The sequence below is a fragment of the Bubalus bubalis genome, chromosome 14, assembly GCF_019923935.1.
Source record: "Bubalus bubalis isolate 160015118507 breed Murrah chromosome 14, NDDB_SH_1, whole genome shotgun sequence".
Classification (NCBI taxonomy): domain Eukaryota; kingdom Metazoa; phylum Chordata; class Mammalia; order Artiodactyla; family Bovidae; genus Bubalus; species Bubalus bubalis.
Genome location: NC_059170.1, coordinates 58,053,987 through 58,075,579, shown reverse-complemented (window position 1 = coordinate 58,075,579; position 21,593 = coordinate 58,053,987). Strand labels below are relative to the sequence as shown.

At 39.2% G+C, this 21,593-nt stretch overlaps 1 protein-coding gene across 1 annotated transcript in view; it reads right to left on the bottom strand.

Moving 5' to 3' along the window:
- Window positions 1-783: 783 nt before the first annotated feature.
- Window positions 784-21,593, bottom strand: part of ENKUR (enkurin, TRPC channel interacting protein) — a 63,953-nt gene continuing 43,143 nt past the window's right edge. Inside the window, exon 5 of the mRNA XM_044928142.2 lies at window positions 784-2,363. Within this exon, the coding sequence (XP_044784077.1) occupies window positions 2,313-2,363 (51 nt within the window). The 3' untranslated portion in view covers window positions 784-2,312. The remainder of the gene's footprint in view (window positions 2,364-21,593) is intronic.

Sequence of the window (21,593 nt, the reverse complement as noted above, 5' to 3'; positions counted from 1 at the left end):
CTTGTGTGTGTACAGCCCGCACGTGCATCGCTGAGATTAGGCGCTGTCCTGGGGCGGGGGGGGGGGGGGGGGGGGGGTGCTGCGGAGGGGCAGGGGAAAGGCGGCGGGGAGGCCCCTGTTAACTAGCGCTTAGATGCTTCTTGCACAGATAAACGAGTCAGACGTCCTTGTTTGGGGCGATTTTTATAGTCTGACCCACCTCTTTTCTCAAAAGTGAGGCACCATCTTCTATTTTCATTGTCGAAGACCAAGCCCAGGAAGCATCTTCACAACCAAAGTCACTAAAATTTCCAGGAACTGAAGGTGATCATCAGACTGAAGTGTCCAGAAGACTCTGCTGGGAAGCCAGCCACCTCACGTCGGGGCAGGTTACGGTGGAGAAGCTGTGTGCTCCGATTCAGACACCTGAACTGCTGAGACGCTCGGAGGTTGGAACGCAGTGGTTTGCCTTAAGGAATCCCACTGTTACTGCGGTGAAGTCAGGTTTACCCGTGGGTACATGCGCCTTGGGAACAAGAAACTTCAGTATCAGTTACAGATGTAGCTGCTCTAAAGATATAAAAAAGCTACTACTGTGTGCTCAGCCCAGGCACTGTGAAAGATGTAAAGGAAATGGCAGATAAATCTTTTCCTTAAAAAGGCCATTAATTTAAATGTAAAATCCAGTAGGTTCACAATGAAAAAAAAAAAAAAGTCACTTACTTGAATGATCACAGAATCTCAAGAAGATCCTATAGAGACCCACAGGACATCCTGTGAAGAATACGGAATGTGCACAAATGGTTTGTTAAAATTGAATTCATTTTATTTATTACCTTTGTATATTTTGATAACATTTTGGGTGATCTAATTATGCTTCTCTACTTTGGACTACATTAATGTAATACAGTATACATTTGACATCACAAATCGCATTTGCCAAAACCAATACCCAAGAATAACATCATCCATCCTGACTTTATTCTTAATCCTAATATGAGGACCAAGAGGCAAAAATTCTTTTTAAATCTCAGATTTCTGTTATGCATCTACTGCAATGGCTTTAGACAACGATTCTGATTTTTTTTAGTAATAATCCATATGAAGTTAGATAATAAGGCTAAGCCAATTACATCCAACAATATGCCTCAATTTTCTCATCAGTAAGAAGGACAATACTGCATATGAAGTTTGTTTTTTTGTTTTTTTTTTTTTGCTCTACTGGATGTGAAGATGAGATTAACGTGAGGTGACATGCGAGAGAATCCTTTGAAAAATGCTATAAAACTGTAAGGTGTTACTTTGAGATGCTGTGACAGTGTGTGACCAAATGTTTATAATGTTATCTGATGGGAAAATGACACAGTAACTGCCTTTTTAAGATGGGTGTAGGGTGACCAATCAGGGACAGTTATAATCTAGGGACAAGGTGGAACTGGTATGAGAGTGGATACAGTAAAAAAAAAAAAAAAAGAAAATCATTAAAATAATGGAATTTTTCACACAAAAAATGGTATTTTAGCTTAGATTGTCCATTTTCTGATACTCCTTTGAAGAAGCTATAAGGATAAGGACTACATCTTTGCAAAGTTAATAACCAGTAAATATACTTGCATTTTTCAGTCCTTCTCTTGATCCACTTTTTAGTTGGAGGTTCCTCCATTTTCAATTCTGAAATTGTCTAGTTTCACTACCATGGTGAAAATGCAAATATTTATGGTTACCTGAATTCTCTACCAGGCTAAAGGCTTTTGTCCTGAAAGTGTTGCAGGAAGGGGAACTGATTCCCGGGCCTGAAAATGGGCTCTTGTCTATCACTTAGAAATGAATTGTCCAAAGACACACATGTGCTGACAAACCAAGAGACCTTATTGGGAAGGGGCACCTGGGTGGAGAGCAGGAGGGTGAGGGAACCCAGGAGAACTGCTCTGCAACGTGGCACATAGTCTCAGGTTTTATGGTGATGGGATTAGTTTCCGGGTTTTCTCTGGGTAATCATTCCTTGGTGGCACACACATGGCTCAGTCAAGGTGGATGCCAGCAAGAATTCTGGGAGGTGGTAGGACATGGAGTCTTCTTTTGACATTTCCCCAGTTCTTCCAGTTGGTGGTGGCTTGTTAGTTACATGTTCCTCACCAGGACCTCCTGTCATAAAATAACTCACAGATATGGTAATTGTGCCTGGCCAGGGTAGGCGGTTTCATTTAATGTGTTTCCCCCAACAAAAGAATATACTAATCTTCTGACAGTTGGTAGTTCTTGAACTTGTGCCAATATTAATTTTTATTGAAGGAGTGATTCAGTCTATGTGCTGAGTTGTTCTGAGCAGTCACTCAGTGACACCAGATTTGAAATCCAGAAGGGCATTTACTTTTTTCTGAGTCCTGAAACATGAAAATAAACAAAAAACTCTCAGCCTGGGAATTGTGTTGAAATTCATAAACATGTGAAACTTAGTGACTCAGATTGTTAGTCATAGAGTCACTGGTTAGAGTCTGGATGAAGTCCATTGTGAACAAAGGCCAGTAATAATGATGATGATATTTTGCTTTTTCTTAGTGCAGAACAAAACCCTTTACAAATGTTACAAGTACCAAAAAAAAAAAGTGGCAAGATACTTTATTCCAGATATTCAGGTTAAGTAAGAATCTTGCTACCTTTGAGGTATTCTTTTCCCCTTGACATAAATACAGAAAAAAATGTAGTTGCAAATGACTGTAACACAAAACAACTTAAGCAAAAGCCTAATTAGTATTCAATTAGCATAGTAAGCCCTCTTTCCTGGACTCTTGTCTGAAGCAGACTGGATCCAATGTGTAGTCTTAGAGTAAGCAAAAAATAATGACTCTGTAGCAGTTCTTACAAAACAACCCAGGAGCTAAATTCAGAATTTATGTTTTGCATTATGACACTTTCACTGGTAATTAACCTTACCCTGAAGAACACACGGAGGGTAAAATTTAAGTCTGTTCTTTTGCAATAATGTCAGACACGAATAATACCATCAGCAGTAAGTGCTGGGCTGCTTCAGAGATATCCTCCCACCATCTCCCCCATCTGACCGGAATAGGAATTGGAAAGGTTCAGAGAAGAATAATGCGTCCATGTGTTCCTCCAGATCTCAGAGTCCTGGCAGCCGCCCTCAACTCTCTTGGCCACCATAAAGCAGTCATTGAAAGGACACAGCTGCAGGAACTAGAGGCTAAGGACTAAATAAATCCCAGGGCTGGAGGCACAAGTCATGTACATGACTCTAGCACAATACCTTGTGGTTATGAATGAGCGGATTAGCATCTAAGGGTGCAGTGGCAGCTTATGCAAAATTAATTGGCACCTCAGCCAGTGCCCAGTTCCTAATGGAAAGATGTCTACTTCAAATATGCACACATACACACAGAACAAGGAAACCTTAGTTGGTGAGAACTTTTGCTGGTGGTGTAGGAATTGTAAGGACCAACTGGACTGGGAGCTGAATATTCTCTTGGCTGAACATGGATTCTCTTCAGATGAGAGTTGATGTATGACATCCACTGGCAACATCCCAGGAATGAATCCAGTTCTTGTCAGGTTCTGCATTGTACTGTAGGGTTATATTTTAGCTTGGGGAAGAGACTGAGAAGTGGTTTGAGGTCGAGGTCATCTCACATGGGAAAAGAGACTGAGAAAGAAAAAGAGATTTGGACACTGATCTACCTAGAGGAACATTTCCCAAAGTGTGTTTCAATTCATTTTTCTTTATGTTTGAAAAAGATGAAGTTGTGATTCATTATGTTTGAGAAACAATGAGATAAGCAAAGCTAAACATTTCTATCTTGTGGAATGTCTGGGAGTCTTAAATATGCCAACATGTACTGTCAATAGTCAAGAAGACTATAGCAAAATGCAGTGTTTCCCAAACTTTTTTTTTTTTTTTTTACCGTGCAAATCTTCTTAGAGGGTGTTTTATAAAAGGTTTTTTAAATTGCATTATTATAAGATATTTATATTTATACTTATCTGGAAGTAGGCAATTTTATATGAACTTAAAGGCTATATTTGAGAGGACTAAATATTTAAAATATAGTTTTCTGACTATGCATTTTGTTTTTCTTTTCAAAAATATGCAGTAAACTTAAATGGACATGGCTAAGGCCTTTCTCAACCTCTGAAAGGCCATGGCTTTGCAATTTGTGCCATCCTTCAAGTAGACGTGAAACTTGATTATTTTAGAAGACAAGGATTTACTCTCACACCCACTCCCTCTCCCTCTGCCATTCATACTTTATTTCCCCTCTACAAACAAGATCAGCCTCCAGAGTAGCAAGATAGATGCAAGCTATCTCACTGTGGCAATCTCCTTTGGTCTCTCTCAGTAACTGTGGTGGCTGCGGTGGCTTCCAAGGCCATTGTTTTTAGACACTGCCAGCATATAGAATATCCAGATGAGCCAAGAGGCAAAGCTGGGATGTGATATAGCAAGTCATGCGTTGTCATAGCCAGGGCAATGAGATTCTATTGCAGTGGCCAGGTTAATAGTCCGGTGGGGTTTGTACTTGAAGGAACTGAGTTCCCTGTGTTTTCTAACTCGGGACCTTTAACTCTACTGACTACCTCAGCTGCACCAGTGGGATTCATGGCAAGTCAAACCTGATTCACAGAGGGTGAAAATTGCTAAGTTTTAATAATTCTGTTCATAACTTTTCATTTTAAGTTTTTGGTCTTGTTCCAGCTTTTTTGAGTATAATTGACAAATAAAAACTGTATGTATTTAAGATATAAAAAGGGGCTTCCCAGGTGGCTCAGTGGTAAAGAATTCGCCTACAAATGCAGGAGACACAGGTGACACAGGTTCAGTCCCTGGGTTGGAAAGATACCCTGGAGAAGGAAATGGCAACTCACTCCAGTATTCTTACCTGGAAAATTCCATGGACAGAGGAGCCTGGTGGGCTACAATCCACAGTCACAAAGAGTCTGACATGACTGAGCGCGCACACACATACACACACGCATGCATGCGTGCGCACACACACACAAACACACACACACACACGGTATAAAATGTAGTAACTTAAGATATACCTATACATTGTAAAATAATTAACCATAATCATGCTAATTAACATATCCACATAGTAATCACACAGTTGTCTTTGTGTGTGTGTGTGTGATGAGAACACTTAAGGTCTATTCTGTTGGCAAATATAAAATGTACCAGATAGTATTATTAACTGTAGTCACCATGCCATACATTAGATGGCCAGAACTTATTTATCTTATAACTGAAAGTTGCTACATTTTTATCATCTCCAAAATTCCACCTCACCCTGAGTCCTCAGAAATTACCACTCTTTTCTCTACTTCTAAGTGAGAGTATACAGTATTTGTCTTGTCTCATTTCATTTAGCATACTGTCCTCCAGATGCATCCATGTTATCATAAAAAGGAGGAATTCCTTCTTTTTTATGGTGAGTAATAAGTCACTATATATATGAAGTAAAATATAATTTATAAAATAAGATAATGTATATAATATATAATGGAATATATAGTATAAATATAATGGATAATATATAACATTACATTATATATATTATATTACAATAGATATAGGTATTTCACATTTTGATAAAGATTGAATTAAATCTGTAGGTTACCTTGTGCAGTATGGACATTTTAACAATGTTAATACCTTTTGATGTTATGTGTAAAATAAACATATAACACAAGTGTTTTTCCACGGGATAGTAAACTCTTTATAAATATCGCTTGAAATGGCAATGCCAACCATTCCTCAATATATTTTTATTACTTCCAAATTTTGATTTTATAAAAATATATAAATATGTTTTTAATAAAATATTTATGTATATTTTAACTATTTCTGGTGGATAAATTCTCTAGAAATGGAATTTCTAAGTTATAGGGTATAAATATTTTTAAGACTCTTGATATATAGTTCTAAATTTAGCTTGCAATATTAATGTCTTTCTTCAATGGAAAATTATAGTAAATCTCATGGGATTTTTAACTGAACATGAATAAAACTTTATTACAAAAATACTTTGAGGTTTGAGGGTAGAGTATTAGCTAACATATGTTAAAAGCTTAGTAATTGGAACTAATAAGAAAAAGTCAATTTGAATTTATGGTAAATTCTTAACTATAGACTACTTTAAAACAATGTGCTTTTATTGCTGTAGTCCATAAAGTAATACCTAGACTAATGAAAAGTTTATGGTACTCTGTGTTAGGCCTTTGGCTCCAAGTCAGGCAGACTCAGCTTTAAAATCAGACTCTGCCACTTCGTGCCTGACCTTGGGCAAATTTCTTAATTTCTTTGCCTTATTTTTTGCATTTGTTCAATGAAGATAATGTTAGTTCCTACTTCTTGGGGCTATTGTGAGGCTTAAATAATGTGTCCAGATAACCTAAGGAGCTCACAATACATTTTATCTATTATTTAAGAAGAATAATTTTAAATAGAATCCCTAATTAGAATTTCTGGATTAATAAACAGATCAATTGAAAAGTTTTAAGTAAATAAACCTACACTATATCACTTATGGTTTCTTCATGTAAATGAGCCAGTATTTTCCATAAAACTATATTTGTTGTGTTATCAGCTTGATATATATATGTGCATGCTGCATGCAAAGTCGCTTCAGTCATGTCCAACTCTTTGCAACCCTCTGCATCAGACCGTAGCCCACCAAGCTCCTCTGTCTGTGGGGATTCTCCAGGCAAGAATACTAGAGTGAGTTGCCATGCCCTCCTCCAGGGAATCTTCCCAACCCAGGGATTGAACCTGTGTCTGCATCTCTTGCATTCCAGGTGGATTCTTTACCACTAGCACCATCTGTGAAGATATATATATATATATACATATATATATAATTTATATCATAAAATTTACATATAAATTTAACAAAAGTAAGCTACAAGAAAAGCCTCTGTAAAATCAATACAAATAGTGATGGATTCTAACAGTAATGGAGATCTATTTTTTATTTACTGATATGTTATTTTTTTATATTAGAAAAAATTAGCTTGATTTAATGCTCTTCATGTTTATGAAGAGACAATATGAAGGACAATAACATAAGTTAACTTCAAGATTAATGACTATTCTTCCGATAGATTTCCATCAAACATAAATGCATTTATAACTTACAGCTAAGGAACAGAATGACTGGATCAAATTAAAAGTCACTTAGCATTTTTCTAAGTGTCTCTGTAAGGAGCAGTTGCGGAAAGTCTTTTTTGTTTTTTTGAAAGCTCTCCGTGGCATATGGGATCCCGTCCCCTGACCAGTGATCCAACCCCCGGCCCCTGCATTGGAAGTGCAGAGTCCTAAATGCTGGACCACTAGGGAAGGCCCAGGGAAAGTCTTTTAGTCGATAGTTGTCCCTCAGTGAAGGAGTGGGTGCTGCATGAGGATCTGGGTGAAGCCATGCTCTGTTTCTATAGACCATTTTAGATGCTATTTTGTTACCGTGGTCAGCGGTTTTCTTGCTTTAGCACTCACATTACCTTAAATTCCCTACTATTTCTTAGTTCAGCAAAACTATCATGATCCTTGTGAACTCAAAGCTCAGGCCAACTTTGTGATTATCTGACTTTGTCTCTTGGGTTGACAAATAACCTTCAGATTCTCGTTGATTCATACCAAACCCACACAGAGCAAACAACGCTAAAAGTTGCACAGATGAGAAATTTTCAACATATCTCTAAGTTTAGAACATTTGAAGGAACATAAGACCAGAAAAATCTAGTTTGTATGATAAGGCCAAATGCATTACAAGGAAATAATATGTTTCTCACTCTAGGATTGATGTCATTGGCTTTTCACTCTCAGATTTTTCAGCATGTTCAGCATAGTCAGTCACAGAATATACACCCAGGTCACCTTTTACAGAGAATAAAGGAATGAGAGATGACTCAGGCTTCTCTGTGGGTCTGGGGATTTTGCCAAAGCTTAAGTGATAGAGACAGACTGTCTCAAAAATCATAAATGGCATACCTGGACTTTATACTCATTACCTTTTCACCTTCTTAGTCAAGTTCTATCACCTTTTATGATTTTTTTGTTGTTATCTGTGACCTTTTTGCACTTTTTCAACATTTCTTTTTAAGTCTTAAAACTACTTTATGTTACCAAGCTCTTGTTTTGGCATACTTCTTGGATTCAGTCCAGTTGTTGAATCAATAAGATTGAATTATTTTAAGTACCAAACTTTTAAAAATGATAAATATTGAGAATGTTACTGAAATAGTCATTTGAGTAGTTGTTCAGAAACCATTTTGTGTTAATTCAGAAAACCTGAGACATAAGTTTCCAATAATTGTTCTTATTCTTAGAGAGATTAGACATTTTAAGAGTTTTTTTTTTTTTTAACCAAATCTTCCACATTTTCTTCTTGTAAAAAAATAAAATTCAGTAAAAAGGAAAAGTCTGGCCTAAAAATCAAACCATGAAAAATCATGTAAAGAAACAGATAAGCAAAAATTCTCAAAATATGGCTGGCCTTTGCATAATGAGAAAAAAATAGAGAAAGAAGACAGTGGAAATAATTATCTAAGCTCAGTTTACGAACTTGTAAAAATTAATGGAGAATACAGGCAAGATGTTCTCTTTCCACAGAGCTCTAGGCAGCTCTGCTGTGTTGAGATTCCCTAGGTTTGGAGGGCTAGAAGATTTTGCAAATGAGGGTGCCCAGGTATGTAAACTCCCAAGCATTTTACCAGGTCTTAGACCAGGGTTTCTCAGCCCTAGCAATATTGACAATTTGGGCCAAATAAGTGTTTGTCGTTGGGCTGTTCAGTGGATTGTAGGAAGTTTAGCTGCATCCTTGACTTTTACCTGCTAGAAGCCAGTATCATTCCCAGCTGTGGCAATAAAAATATCTCTAGAAAGTGTCAGATGTCCTCCTGGAGTGGAGGAAGGGACAGAATCATTTCCAGTTAGGAATTAGTGTCCTGGAGTAACAGATCTTATGCTGGTCTCAAATGTCTCTACTCTGTTTTGAAGAGAGAAAGGAAAAGGTTTGTCTGATAGCCAGTATACCCATATTTAATTAGCCTGTAGCCCTCTCTGTATGGAATAACGTGAGAAAAGTTTGTGAGAGGGTTTTCTTTATTTCATGCTTTCTACAATAGAGAAACATAACCAAATACAAAGAAAACATTGATTATGTTTTGAACATAGAGAAACATATATCAAAGCTTGAGTCAAAAACAAAATCAAAACTTGATTTCCACACTTTCTTTTTATTATGGATTCAATCATTTCTATTCTCTCTCAGTCTCAAAATAGGAGTTTGAGTTTATAATATTAATAGATATAGGGAATTCCTTGGCTGTCCAGTGGTTAGGACTCTGCACTTTCACTGCTGTGGCCCAGGTTCAGTCCCTGGTTGGGGGACTAAGATCTAACAAGCTATGTGGTATGGCAAAAAGAAATTAATTAATTAATTAAGGCACTTATAGGACTCATTAATATTATTTCCATCTCATATAAAGAAAGGTGAGTTTCAGTCAAGGCTGAGCAATATACTTCCCAAAATACTGATATTTTAAATTCATGAGACTTATGGCAGGATTCAGAAATGAGCTTCTCTTCTTAGACCCATCTTTAATACACAGCCACCCATGCTAAACTGACCAAGCCGCTGCACAGGTGAGTCCACCTTACATAGGGGCAAACTAAATCAGGAGTCACAGCAGTGCAGTCTGTGCCCTGTCTCTGCCACTTACTGATGGCCTTGGAGCTCATGACCTTGAGATTCAGTTCCTCCAAGTAAAAAATGAGAATCATCATGATTCTCTGATAAGGTTATTCTGATGATTGCATTAGTATCAGGACTACTGTCACTTGTGTTATTCCACTTTTCCTCCTTCCCTGTCCTTCCTCTTCAGTGTATCTATTCCTTGCAAATGCCCAGGCCCTCATGGGCCACAACTCTCACACACCTGTTCAGCCATGATTCTGAGTCCCAGCACTGCAGAGGGTTTGCCAACTTATCCAGAGTATTTAGAAAACTAAAATTGCATTATTCATAAGATTAACTAAGAGCTCTGCCTTTCAATTTCTTACTACTAAAAATGGTTCTGTTAAATTTCCAAATGCTTAGATGTCTGTGAACATAAAAAAAGAATCAAGTTCTCTGTGACATTAGTCACCAGTCTTAGCACTGGGATGGGAGGAATATTAGAAGTCATTTGGTCTAGGAAGGACTCCTGCCCTATGGTCAGATTGCTTTTACTGACAGTTAGTCAGCCCTTCACAGGCACTTCATCTCATTTTTGAGTTTTAATTACTGGAAAGTTTTGATCTTGCCTGAACCTGTCCCTTTTGGGTTTTCTTCTGGAACAACAATGATTGCATCACCTTCTTCATCCACTAATGAGCCATCAGATCAGATCAGTCGCTCAGTCGAGTCTGGCTCTTTGCGACCCCATGAATCACAGCACGCCAGGCCTCCGTGTCCATCACCAACTCCCGGAGTTCACTCAGACTCACGTCCATCGAGTCAGTGATGCCATCCAGCCATCTCATCCTCTGTCGTCCCCTTCTCCTACTGCCCCCAATCCCTCCCAGCATCAGAGTCTTTTCCAATGAGTCAACTCTTTGCATGAGGTGACCAAAGTACTGGAGTTTCAGCTTTAGCATCATTCCTTCCAAAGAAATCCCAGGGCTGATCTCCTTCAAAATGGACAGGTTGGATCTCCTTGCAGTCCAAGGGACTCTCAAGAGTCTTCTCCAACACCACAGTTCAAAAGCATCAATTCTTCAGTGATCAGCCTTCTTCACAGTCCAACTCTCACATCCATACATGACCACAGGAAAAACCATAGCCTTGACTAGACGGACCTTTGTTGGCAAAGTAATGTCTCTGCTTTTGAATATGCTATCTAGGTTGGTCATAACTTTCCTTCCAAAGAGTAAGCGTCTTTTACTTTCATTGCTGCAGTCACCATCTGCAGTGATTTTGGAGCCCCCAAAAATAAAGTCTGACACTGTTTCCACATCTATTTCCCATGAAGTGATGGGACTGGATGCCATGATCTTCGTTTTCTGAATGTTGAGCTGTAAGCCAACTTTTTCACTCTCCTCTTTCACTTTCATCAAGAGGCTTTTGAGTTCCTCTTCACTTTCTGCCATAAGGGTGGTGTCATCTGCATATCTGAGGTTATTGAGATTTCTCCTGGCAATCTTGATTCCAGCTTGTGTTTCTTCCTGCCCAGCGTTTCTCATGATGTACTCTGCATATAAGTTAAATAAACAGGGTGACAATATACAGCCTTGATGTACTCCCTTTCCTATTTGGAACCAGTCTGTTGTTCCATGTCCAGGTCTAACTGTTGCTTCCTGACCTGCATACAAATTTCTCAAGAGGCAGATCAGGTGGTCTGGTATTCCTATCTCTTTCAGAATTTTCCACAGTTTGTTGTGATCCACACAGGCAAAGGCTTTGGTATAGTCAATACAGCAGAAATAGATGTTTTTCTGGAACTCTTGCTTTTTCCATGATCCAGCGGATGTTGGCAATTTGATCTCTGCTTCCTCTGCCTTTTCTAAAACCAGCTTGAACATCACAAAGTTCACGGTTCACATATTGCTGAAGCCTGGCTTGGAGAATTTTAAGCATTACCTTACTAGCGTGTGAGATGAGTGCAATTGTGCGGTAGTTTGAGCATTCTTTGGCATTGCCTTTCTTTGGGATTGGAACGAAAACTGACCTTCTCCAGTCCTGTGGCCACTGCTGAGTTTTCCAAATTTGCTGGCATATTGAGTGCAGCACTTTCACAGCATCATCTTTCAGGACCTGGAACAGCTCAACTGGAATTCCATCACCTTCACTAGCTTTGCTCGTAGTGATGCTTTCTAAGGCCCACTTGACTTCACATTCCAGGATGTCTGGCTCTAGGTCAGTGATCACACCACCATGATTAACTTGGTTGTGAAGATCTTTTTTGTACAGTTCTTCTGTGTATTCTTGCCATCTCTTCTTAATATCTTCTGTTTCTGTTAGGTCCATACTATTTCTGTCCTTTATCGAGCTCATCTTTGCATGAAATGTTCCTTTGGTATCTCTGATTTTCTTGAAGAGATCTCTAGTCTTTCCTGTTCTGTTGTTTTCCTCTATTTCTTTGCATTGATCGCTGAAGAAGGCTTTCTTCAGCCATACAACCATCAACTGTATGGGTCTATACATTTACTACATTTAAAGACTTGATATGTGAATGTATCCAATACAAAGCAAGTAAACTAACTCTATAGGCACACGGCCACCTGAAGCAGTCTACACCTTGCATTTAGTGGGGGTTGTGTAACTTGGAAGACTGCAGAACTCCCAAAGATTGGGATCTTCAGACAAAAAGTTTCAGTGAGTCTGCTCATCAAAACTTCAGAATAAGAGAGTTAACTGGCAGAGAAAATTAGTTACATTTGTTTTTGACTGCAGTGGTGCTCGGATACTGACTTGTTACATGCATGTAAGAATGCTTTGCCCAGAGTACATTCAGATTTGCAGCTTTCCTCGAGAAAAATTGTGTCAAACACACTCCCATGAGGGGTATGAACTGGAAACTCCATCATACGTCCAGAAAACAGCATATGAAACTTGATCATGGCTCTTATGCAAATTTGCATCTTGGTGCTTACACTACCTTTGTAAAGGAAAACAAGCCAAACATGCAAAAATCCTTAGAACTGAAGTGGCTAATAAAGGAGAGACCCCATTGCGTGTGGTATGTGCAACTTACTAACTTCGAAGGCTGTGTCAGCTTTCTCAAAGATGGTAACGCCCTCCAGTTTCCTTCCATCTTTTCTCTCAGTGCCTTGGGGCTATTCTGGACACCACTTTCTGAGGACACTTTCCGGCATCCACTGAGCAGCCTGAGCAGCCAGCCTGGTTTCCCAGTGCCTTTTCCATGAGGCAACCTCTAACATTCTGTTAGAATGTGCCACTTCACTTACACAGGCACTAAAGTGGATGGAAAAAGCTATGAAAAGCTATGACCAACCTAGACAGCATATTAAAAAACAGAGACGTTACTTTGCCAACAAAGGTCCATCTAGTCAAAGCTATGGTTTTTCCAGTAGTCATGTATGAATGTGAGAGTTGGACTATAAAGAAAGCTGAGCACTAAAGAATTGATGCTTTTGAACTGTGGTGGTGAAGAAGACTCTTCAGAGTCACTTGGACTGCAAGGAGATCCAACCAGTCCATCCTAAAGGAAATCAGTCCTGAATATTCACTGGAAGGACTGATGCAGAAGCTGAAACTCCAATACTGTAGCCACCTGATGTGAAAAACTGACTTACTGGAAAAGATCCTGATACTGGAAAAGACTGAAGGCGGGAGGAGAAGGGGACAACAGAGAATGAGATGGTTGGATGGCATCACCAACTCAATGGACATGAGTTTGAGCAAGCTCCGGGAACTGGTGATGGACAGGGAAGCCTGGCGTGCTGCAGTCCATGGGGTCGCAAGGAGTCAGATGCGACTGAGCAACTGACTGAACTGAAAGTGGATGGACTGTGGGATAAAAAAGATGCTAAAGATTAAGTGAAATCTTGGTGAGGTGTACATCATTTACTCTTCAGGTGTCTAAGTGTATGCCTCTCTTTATGACATCCACACTGTCCCTTGTCAACTCTTCTGCTGCCAGTCAGTAGTGGTGAGATCTTGGACAATTATCTAAACTTTCTGTGCCTCAATTCCCCTATTTCTAGAAAGGAGGAAAATCATGCTGAGCTATAATCAAAAGATTTTTATGAGCATTGTGTGTGAGTGTGTGTGTTAGTTATTCAGTCATGTCTGACTCTGCAACCCCATAGACTGTAGCCCACCAGGATCCTCTGCCATTCCCTTCTTCAGGGGATCTTTCCTACCCAGGGATCAAACTGGGTCTCCTGCATTGCAGGTGGATTCTTTACCATTATGAACATGAAGTGAGTTTATTTACATTAAGCACTTAGAACAATGCACACCTTAGTAGCTGCTATATATATATATATATATATATATATATGTTTACTATTACTACTATTTTAGAGAAGAAAATGTGGCAATACTTCTGTTTCTTTCTTTTTTTTTTTTTTGCTTCTCATGGCTTTGAGGAGTCATGTAATAATTTAGCTTTGTTTTGGCTAATTTTATAAACAAATTTACTGTTTACTATGAGCAAGACCTGCTGCTTTGCTTACCATAACAGACCCAGAAGATATTAGACCTTTGGGTAGCAGGTCAATACCTGCCTCTACAAATTCAGAGTCTTCTTTTTCTGCTCTGCGTGTGTATGTGTGTGTGCATGCACACTTGAAAGAGTGAAACGGATCCAGCTGGTCTGGACTGCCCATTCCTCTGTCATTACTCTACACAATGAAAGCGTGGGATTTCTTTCATCATGTGCAGCTGGTACCACCTGGTCTGCCTCTGAGGGTTGCTATGCCCAGAAATGATGAAAGACTTTGGCTCTTACAAAGGGGAATAAACCTCCAAATGAGCTGAATACTCACCATGGAGGTAAGGCATGAAAGATCATGAATTCTGTGTCTTTTCTTTCTTTTGGTTAAACCCTAGTATTTCTCATTGTGTTACTCTTTGCTTAATTCTACATTTAGATTGTTGAACAAAAATTTTACAAGAGACTTTTCTCAGTCTCACTATGATCCTGACCCTCCTTTATGCCTTTATTTGGATAGTAGTGACATCTATATATATACACTTTTGTGTGAAATATCTATTTTTATATATGTATATATATATATTTATATATATACATCTATCTCTATATATATACACATAGATATATATAGTTAATATATATAAAGATATACAGAGAGATATAGATAGATGTATATATATAACACATATACATATATAGAAATAGATGTATATATATATATATATATATATATGTATACACCTCCCAGTTGACCCAATAATCATGGCTTCACATGCCCAAGACTGAAATAAATTAGCTGCAGCCTAAAAATATAAGAGGGACTTACCTGGTGGTCCAGTAGTTAAGAACCCTCCGTGCAATGCAGGGGACCCAGGTTTGATCCCTGGTCAGGGAAGTAAGATCCCACATGCCATGGAGCAACTAAGCTGTGTGCCACAACTACTTAGCCCACACTTTGGAGTTTGAGCACCATAGCTAGAAAGTCTGTGTACCAAAAGGAAAGACCCTGCATAATGCAATGAAGATCCTGTGTGTGGCAGCTAAGACACAACACAGCCAAATAAATTAACAAATTAAATGTAAAGTGATACATTAATTAATTAAATGTAAATAAAATGTAATTAACTGTAATTAACTGTAATTAATTACATTAAATAAATGTAAATAAAATGTATATATCACTTATATATATATAAGTGATAAAGTAATTTTTTAAAAATATTTTAACCAGAGACCTGGCTTCTGGTATTTCTGGTCATCAGTTACATCATCACTGGGACACCAAAAGCATGGAAAATATTGGTGGAAAATGTTTCTTGGTAGATTTTTAAATCAACATGCTATTAAGATCTCAGGCTCCCATTCCTTCTTCCTTCTTATCCAGATATAGGGAGCAAGGTTTTCCCAGGCCCATGAAGAAGAAGAACTCTGTTTTCTTTCTCTCTGACAATGATCCTTTTCTGGCTGGGGCTGATGAACAAGGAAAACAAAGCATTAAATGGGTTTTTCTGAGGTGCTCCTGTCCATGAGATCTGAGATGGCACAAAAATGAGGATTTGAGAGCCAGCATGGCAACCCACTCCAGTGTTCTTGCCTGGAGAATTCCAGGGATGGTGGAGCCTGGTAGGCTGCCGTCTATGGGGTCGCACAGAGTCGGACACGACTGAAGCAACTTAGCAGCAGCAGCAGCATGGCAAACTCAGAAGCAGGAAACACCTTCTGTGTCCTCTGCCGACCTCTTTACACAGATGCTGACACCTCCTCACTCATCAAGCAGCTAAGATCCTTCATAAACTCCTCTGCTGTCCAGGCTCCCCCTGGACCTGCTGTGAATGGTGTAACTGCACACCCACCTTTTTTTAATCAATCCCCTATGCTGCCCTACCAACTTAGGTGCCTTCTACCTGCTTCAGTTGGGCCCCCTACATTGGGAGTGTGGAGTCTTAGCCATCGGACCACCAGGGAAGTCCCTGTAGCAGAGAGGCTAATTAATTTTTTTTGGAGGGGGGGGCTCCATCATGAGCCATGCAGGATCTTAGTTCTCCATCCAGGGATTGAACCTGCACCCCCTGCAGTGGAAGAGTGGATTCTTTACCACTGGACCACCAGGGAAGTCCTAAGGCTAATGAATTTGAAGAAAAAAGATGGAGAAAGTCTCCTGCTTGCAAAAATGCAAATACAAAACCTTCTTAACATTGTGGCTTAAGCAATACCAATAGTTACAGAAACCCTGGAACTGATTAACTACCATGTGGAATGACATTTCAGGCCGTTATCAACATTTATTCTTTCTTATCGTGAACATTCTTAGATCATTCCTCAAGGAATTCTAAACTTTTTCTGAGAAACTTTTGCATCATTCTAAGCTTGCATTTGCTGAGCTTGATTGCCTTAGGAAAAAAAAAAAAAACCCACTCTTCTATATCATTTTACATAGCAACATCTCAAACACAGAAAACATGATGATACATGGAAAACAGAGTCTAGGAGAAATACAGCCTTAGAGGGATTGGGTACATGTTCCCAGAACCCACTCGAGGACTGTGTTGCTCTCGTGACAGCTGCAGGGGCCCGAATCATCCATGGTTCTCATCTCCTCAAACTATTCCTTAGCAATTCTTACAAAGTTTTATTTTGAAATCAGGTGAAAATGTGTGTGTGTGTGGGCGGAGGGGTGGGGCGGGAATCAATGTTTATTGCAGGGGGAAAATCCTTTCAAGATGATGTGTATTCCCATAAGGATGGCTGCATATTTTAGAGGTATAGTAAGTATGCACTGTTCAACAACAGTTACCATAGGAACAGAACTCTTTCTCCGTTAGATGGTAGAGTAATCATGGTAGGAAATTTCCACAGAAATATCTAAGCTACACAAATTAAACATTGGTCGGAAGTCAAACCCAACAGATTGTGGATTTAATAGGTAGGTGTTACAGGGTGAGGATAAGAGCTATAATATAAGGGAAAATGTTTGCACATTCAATGATCAAACTGTAAGTTTGCTAAACTAACCATCAAAGTGGGTACTTTTATGTCCACTGCTTTTTTATGCTCCTTGAATTTCCCAGGAGGGCATCACCCCAGGTCTTAGCTGAAAGCCATGTTAAGCAATATCAAAGAGGATTCTTACAGCCTGGTTCCTAAGAGTTTATTTTGAAAAAGAGAGCAAATGTGACATACCACTGTGGAAGTGGATATATAGGGTTCTGTGAGCAGTGTGATGTGTTGAGTGGTGTAATATTTGTGGGTGCTTCTACAATGAGCTGGATTTGAGCTAGGTTTTAAAAGAAAGGTACCATCAAGGAAATAGGGGATGTTTTAGTAGAAGGACTACTACTATATTACATCTATTTTAAGATATATATTTTCAGGACTTCCCTGGCAGTCCAATGGTTAAGACTCCATATTTCCAATGCAGGGGATGTGGGTTCAATCCTGGATCAGGGAATGAAGATATCACATGTTGCACGGTGCAGCCAGAAAGTAAAATAATAATAATAAGATGCATAGTTTTCACATCTGAACATCTCCGAAATGAGGCTGCCTTAGAACTCATGCTATCTCATAGTCATTGTCAACCAGGTGCAGTTCTAATGTTTCATTATACACACATAAGCAAACTTGGTCATTACTTCAACTGAGTTCTGTCTGTTGTTGACTATATATTTGTTGAGTTTAACTGATGTTTACAATTGCACAATTGCACTCATCTCACACACTAGTAAAGTAATGCTCAAAATTCTCCAAGCCAGGCTTCAGCAATACGTGAACCGTGAACTTTCAGATGTTCAAGCTGGTTTTAGAAAAGGCAGAGGAACCAGAGATCAAATTGCCAACATCTGCTGGACTATCAAAAAAGCAAGAGAGTTCCAGAAAAACATCTAGTTCTGCTTTATTGACTATGCCAAAGCCTTTGCCTGTGTGGATCACAATAAACTGTGGAAAATTTTGAAAGAGATGGGAATACCAGACCACCTGACCTGCCTCTTGAGAAACCTATATGCAGGTCAGGAAGCAACAGTTAGACCTGGACATGGAACAACAAACTGGTTCCAAATAGGAAAAGGAGTACATCAAGGCTGTATATTGTCACCCTGCTTATTTAACTTATATGCAGAGTACATCATGAGAAACGCCAGGCTGGATGAAGCACAAGCTGGAATCAAGATTGCCAGGAGAAATCTCAATAACCTCAGATATGCAGATGACACCACCCTTATGGCAGAAAGTGAAGAGGAACTCAAAAGCCTCTTGATGAAAGTGCAAGAGGAGAATGAAAAAGTTGGCTTAAAGCTCAACATTCAGAAAACGAAGATCATGGCATCCGGTCCCATCACTTAGTGGCAAATAGATGGGGAAACAGTGGAAACAGTGTCAGACTTTATTTGGGGGGGCTCCAAAATCACTGCAGATGGTGATTGCAGCCATAAAATTAAAAGACGCTTGCTCCTTGGAAGGAAAGTTATGACCAATCTAGATAGGATATTAAAAAGCAGAGACATTACTTTGTCAACAAAGGTCCATCTAGTCAAGGCTATGGTTTTTCCAGTAGTCATGTATAGTTTTGAGAGTTGGACTATAAGGAAGGCTGAGCACAGAAGAATTGATGCTTTTGAACTGTGGTGGTGAAGAAGACTCTTGAGAGTCCCTTGCCTTCAAGGAGATCCAACCAGTCCATCCTAAAGGAGATCAGTTCTGGGTGTTCATTGGAAGGACTGATGTTGAAGCTGAAAACTCCAATACTTTGGCCACCTGATGGGAAGAGCTGACTCATTTGAAAAGACCCTGATGCTAGGAAAGATTGAAGGCAGGAGGAGAAGGGGACGACAGAGGATGAGATGGTTGGATGGCATCACTGAATCAATGGACATGAGTTTGGGTGAACTCCGGGAGTTGGTGATGGACAGGGAGGCCTGGCGTGCTACAGTTCATGGAGTCAAAAAGAGTCGGACATGACTGAGCAACTGAACTGAACTGATACTACTATTCGTCCTGGACATGAAAAACTTTTGTGTATGCAGAAAAGCATGGGAATAGCAGAGTGGCAAATTTTGATATTAGTTGAAGGACATGCTTGCCATTGGAGGAAAAACCATTATCATGAGCTCTTGCAGAAGAAGGGTCAGTAGCTTGAAATAAAATCTCAAAGACAATGTTGGGGTCCTCTCATATGGAATGTATCACCAACACTACTGACAGCACATAAGATGGTAAAAATCCTTAACCTTAGTCTTTTTATGTCACATGTGAATACATAGGAAAAAAATTCCATCTTGAGGTGAAAAGAGCTATTTCACCAAGTGTGAAATAAAAATTCTAAGTAATAAGAAAGCATTGTGACAGTTTAATTTTTAGGGTTTTTTCCTTCCTTAGTGGTACATAAAAGTATACATATATACATATATCCTCCCTTTTTAAAATTTCCTTCCCATTTAGGTTACCACAGAGCACTGAGTAGAGTTCCCTGTTCTATACAGTATGTTCTCATTAGTTATCTATTTTACACATAGTATCAATAGTGTGTATCTAACATTTAAACTTTTTTAAGACAATTAACCTCAATATTTGTATTAAAGGGATTATAATAATATCAATTGGAACATTTAATATAATTAAATTCCTTTTATATGAAAAATACCTCAGTCTTAAAAAATACCCAAAGTGTCATGTGATGAATCTCTGCCAGATAATTGCTTAAAATAAACTACTGAGATACTACTAGAAACACAAGATGAATGCATTTTTCACAAAAAGGATTATTCACTTTAAGGCCCTTGGCTTAGATTTCTTACTGTATGAAAAGTTTCCATTTTATTCAACTTTTAAAAGTAATGGGTCAATTGTCATCAACTTGTTTGGCTAATATCAAAATAGCTAGAAATTTCTAAAACCTGGAACCTTGGCACATTCTTCATTTTTTATGTTATAAAATACCCTTAGAAGAAAGAGACTCTTTTAAGCTTTACTACTGTATTTTAAATCCCCAAAGGGTGTGTCACAGTGATTTCTGGAAAGGCTTTGGTGTACATTACAAAAGAACTACAGCAGTTTAATGATATAGTAAGATAGTGTTCCAAATTCTAAGATAAAGTTATAATTTGAAGCCTAAATCACCAGTCTCACTCTTTCTACCACCCATATCCTATAAGGCTTTTGTGTTGATGCTGGACACCATCTTCCCACATGGGTGGCAAGTTGCCTGTCATCTCAATAATTCTGAAGAGAAGCCAGGGAATTTGTTGTAAAGCGTTTGTCCAGATGGAACCACATGTGACCTCCAGGGTGCTCTGGGCCTGAAGCCTAGCCTCTTGGCTGTATACAGCCATAGAGCTTACCCAGGAGAAAATTTGTCTCCTCAAAGCCAATAAAGATAAAAGAAACCTGTACGAGTCCAAAAAGCACAGCTCATACATGTGGGAATTGCACAAGATTAAGGTTCATCCTTTGTAGGTTCCTCAAAAAGGCCAGGAGACAGAAAAGAAAGTAGACAGCTTCTAGGTCCTTCTGGTCCAGAACAGCTTCTCTGTTCTGTTGTTTCTCTTGCTAAAAAGAAACTTTGAACTCTATTGGTGAATAGGGGGCCTTGAGCATGTAATACTAAACTGGTTATTGTTGTTGTTCAGTCGCCAAGTTGTATCCAGCTCTTTGCAACCCCATGGGCTGTAGAACGCCAGGCCTCCCTGTTCCTCCCCAACTCCCAGAGTTTGCCCAAGTTCATGTCCATTGAAATCAGTGATGCTGTCCAACCATCTCATCCTCTGTCACCCTCTTCTCCTCCTACCTTCAATCTTTCCCAGAATCAGGGTCTTTTCCAATGACTTGGGTCCTCACATCAGGTGACCAAAATATTGGAGCTTCAGCTTCAACATTAGTCCTTCCAAGAAGTGTTCAAGATTGATTTCCTTTAGGATTGACAGGTTTGATCTCCTTGCTGCCCAAGGGACTCCCAAGGCTCTTCTCCAGCACCACAATCCAAAACCATCAATTCTTCAGGGCACTGCCTTCTTTATGGTCCAACTCTCACATCCAAACATGACTACTGGAAAGACCATAGCCTTGACTATATGGACGTTTATCAGCAAAGTGGTGTCTTTGCTTTTTAATACACTATGTTTGTCACAGCTTTCCTTCCAAGAAGCAATCATCTACTAATTTCTTGGCTCCAGTCACCATCTGCAGTGATTTTAGAGCCCAAGAAGAGGAAAGTTGCTTCCACATTTTCCCTTCTATTTGCCATGAAATAATGGGACTGGATGCCATTGAATAGTTTTAAGCTGGCTTTTTCACTGCCCTCTTTCACCCTCATCAAGAGGCTCTTTAATTCCTCTTTGTTTTCTGCCATTAGAGTGGTATCTGGTTATTATGTCCACTTAAAAGATACAAGAGTCATTATTGGAATGGAATCCTATGAAAGGTAAGACTTGACAGGTTTCTGAGCCCTA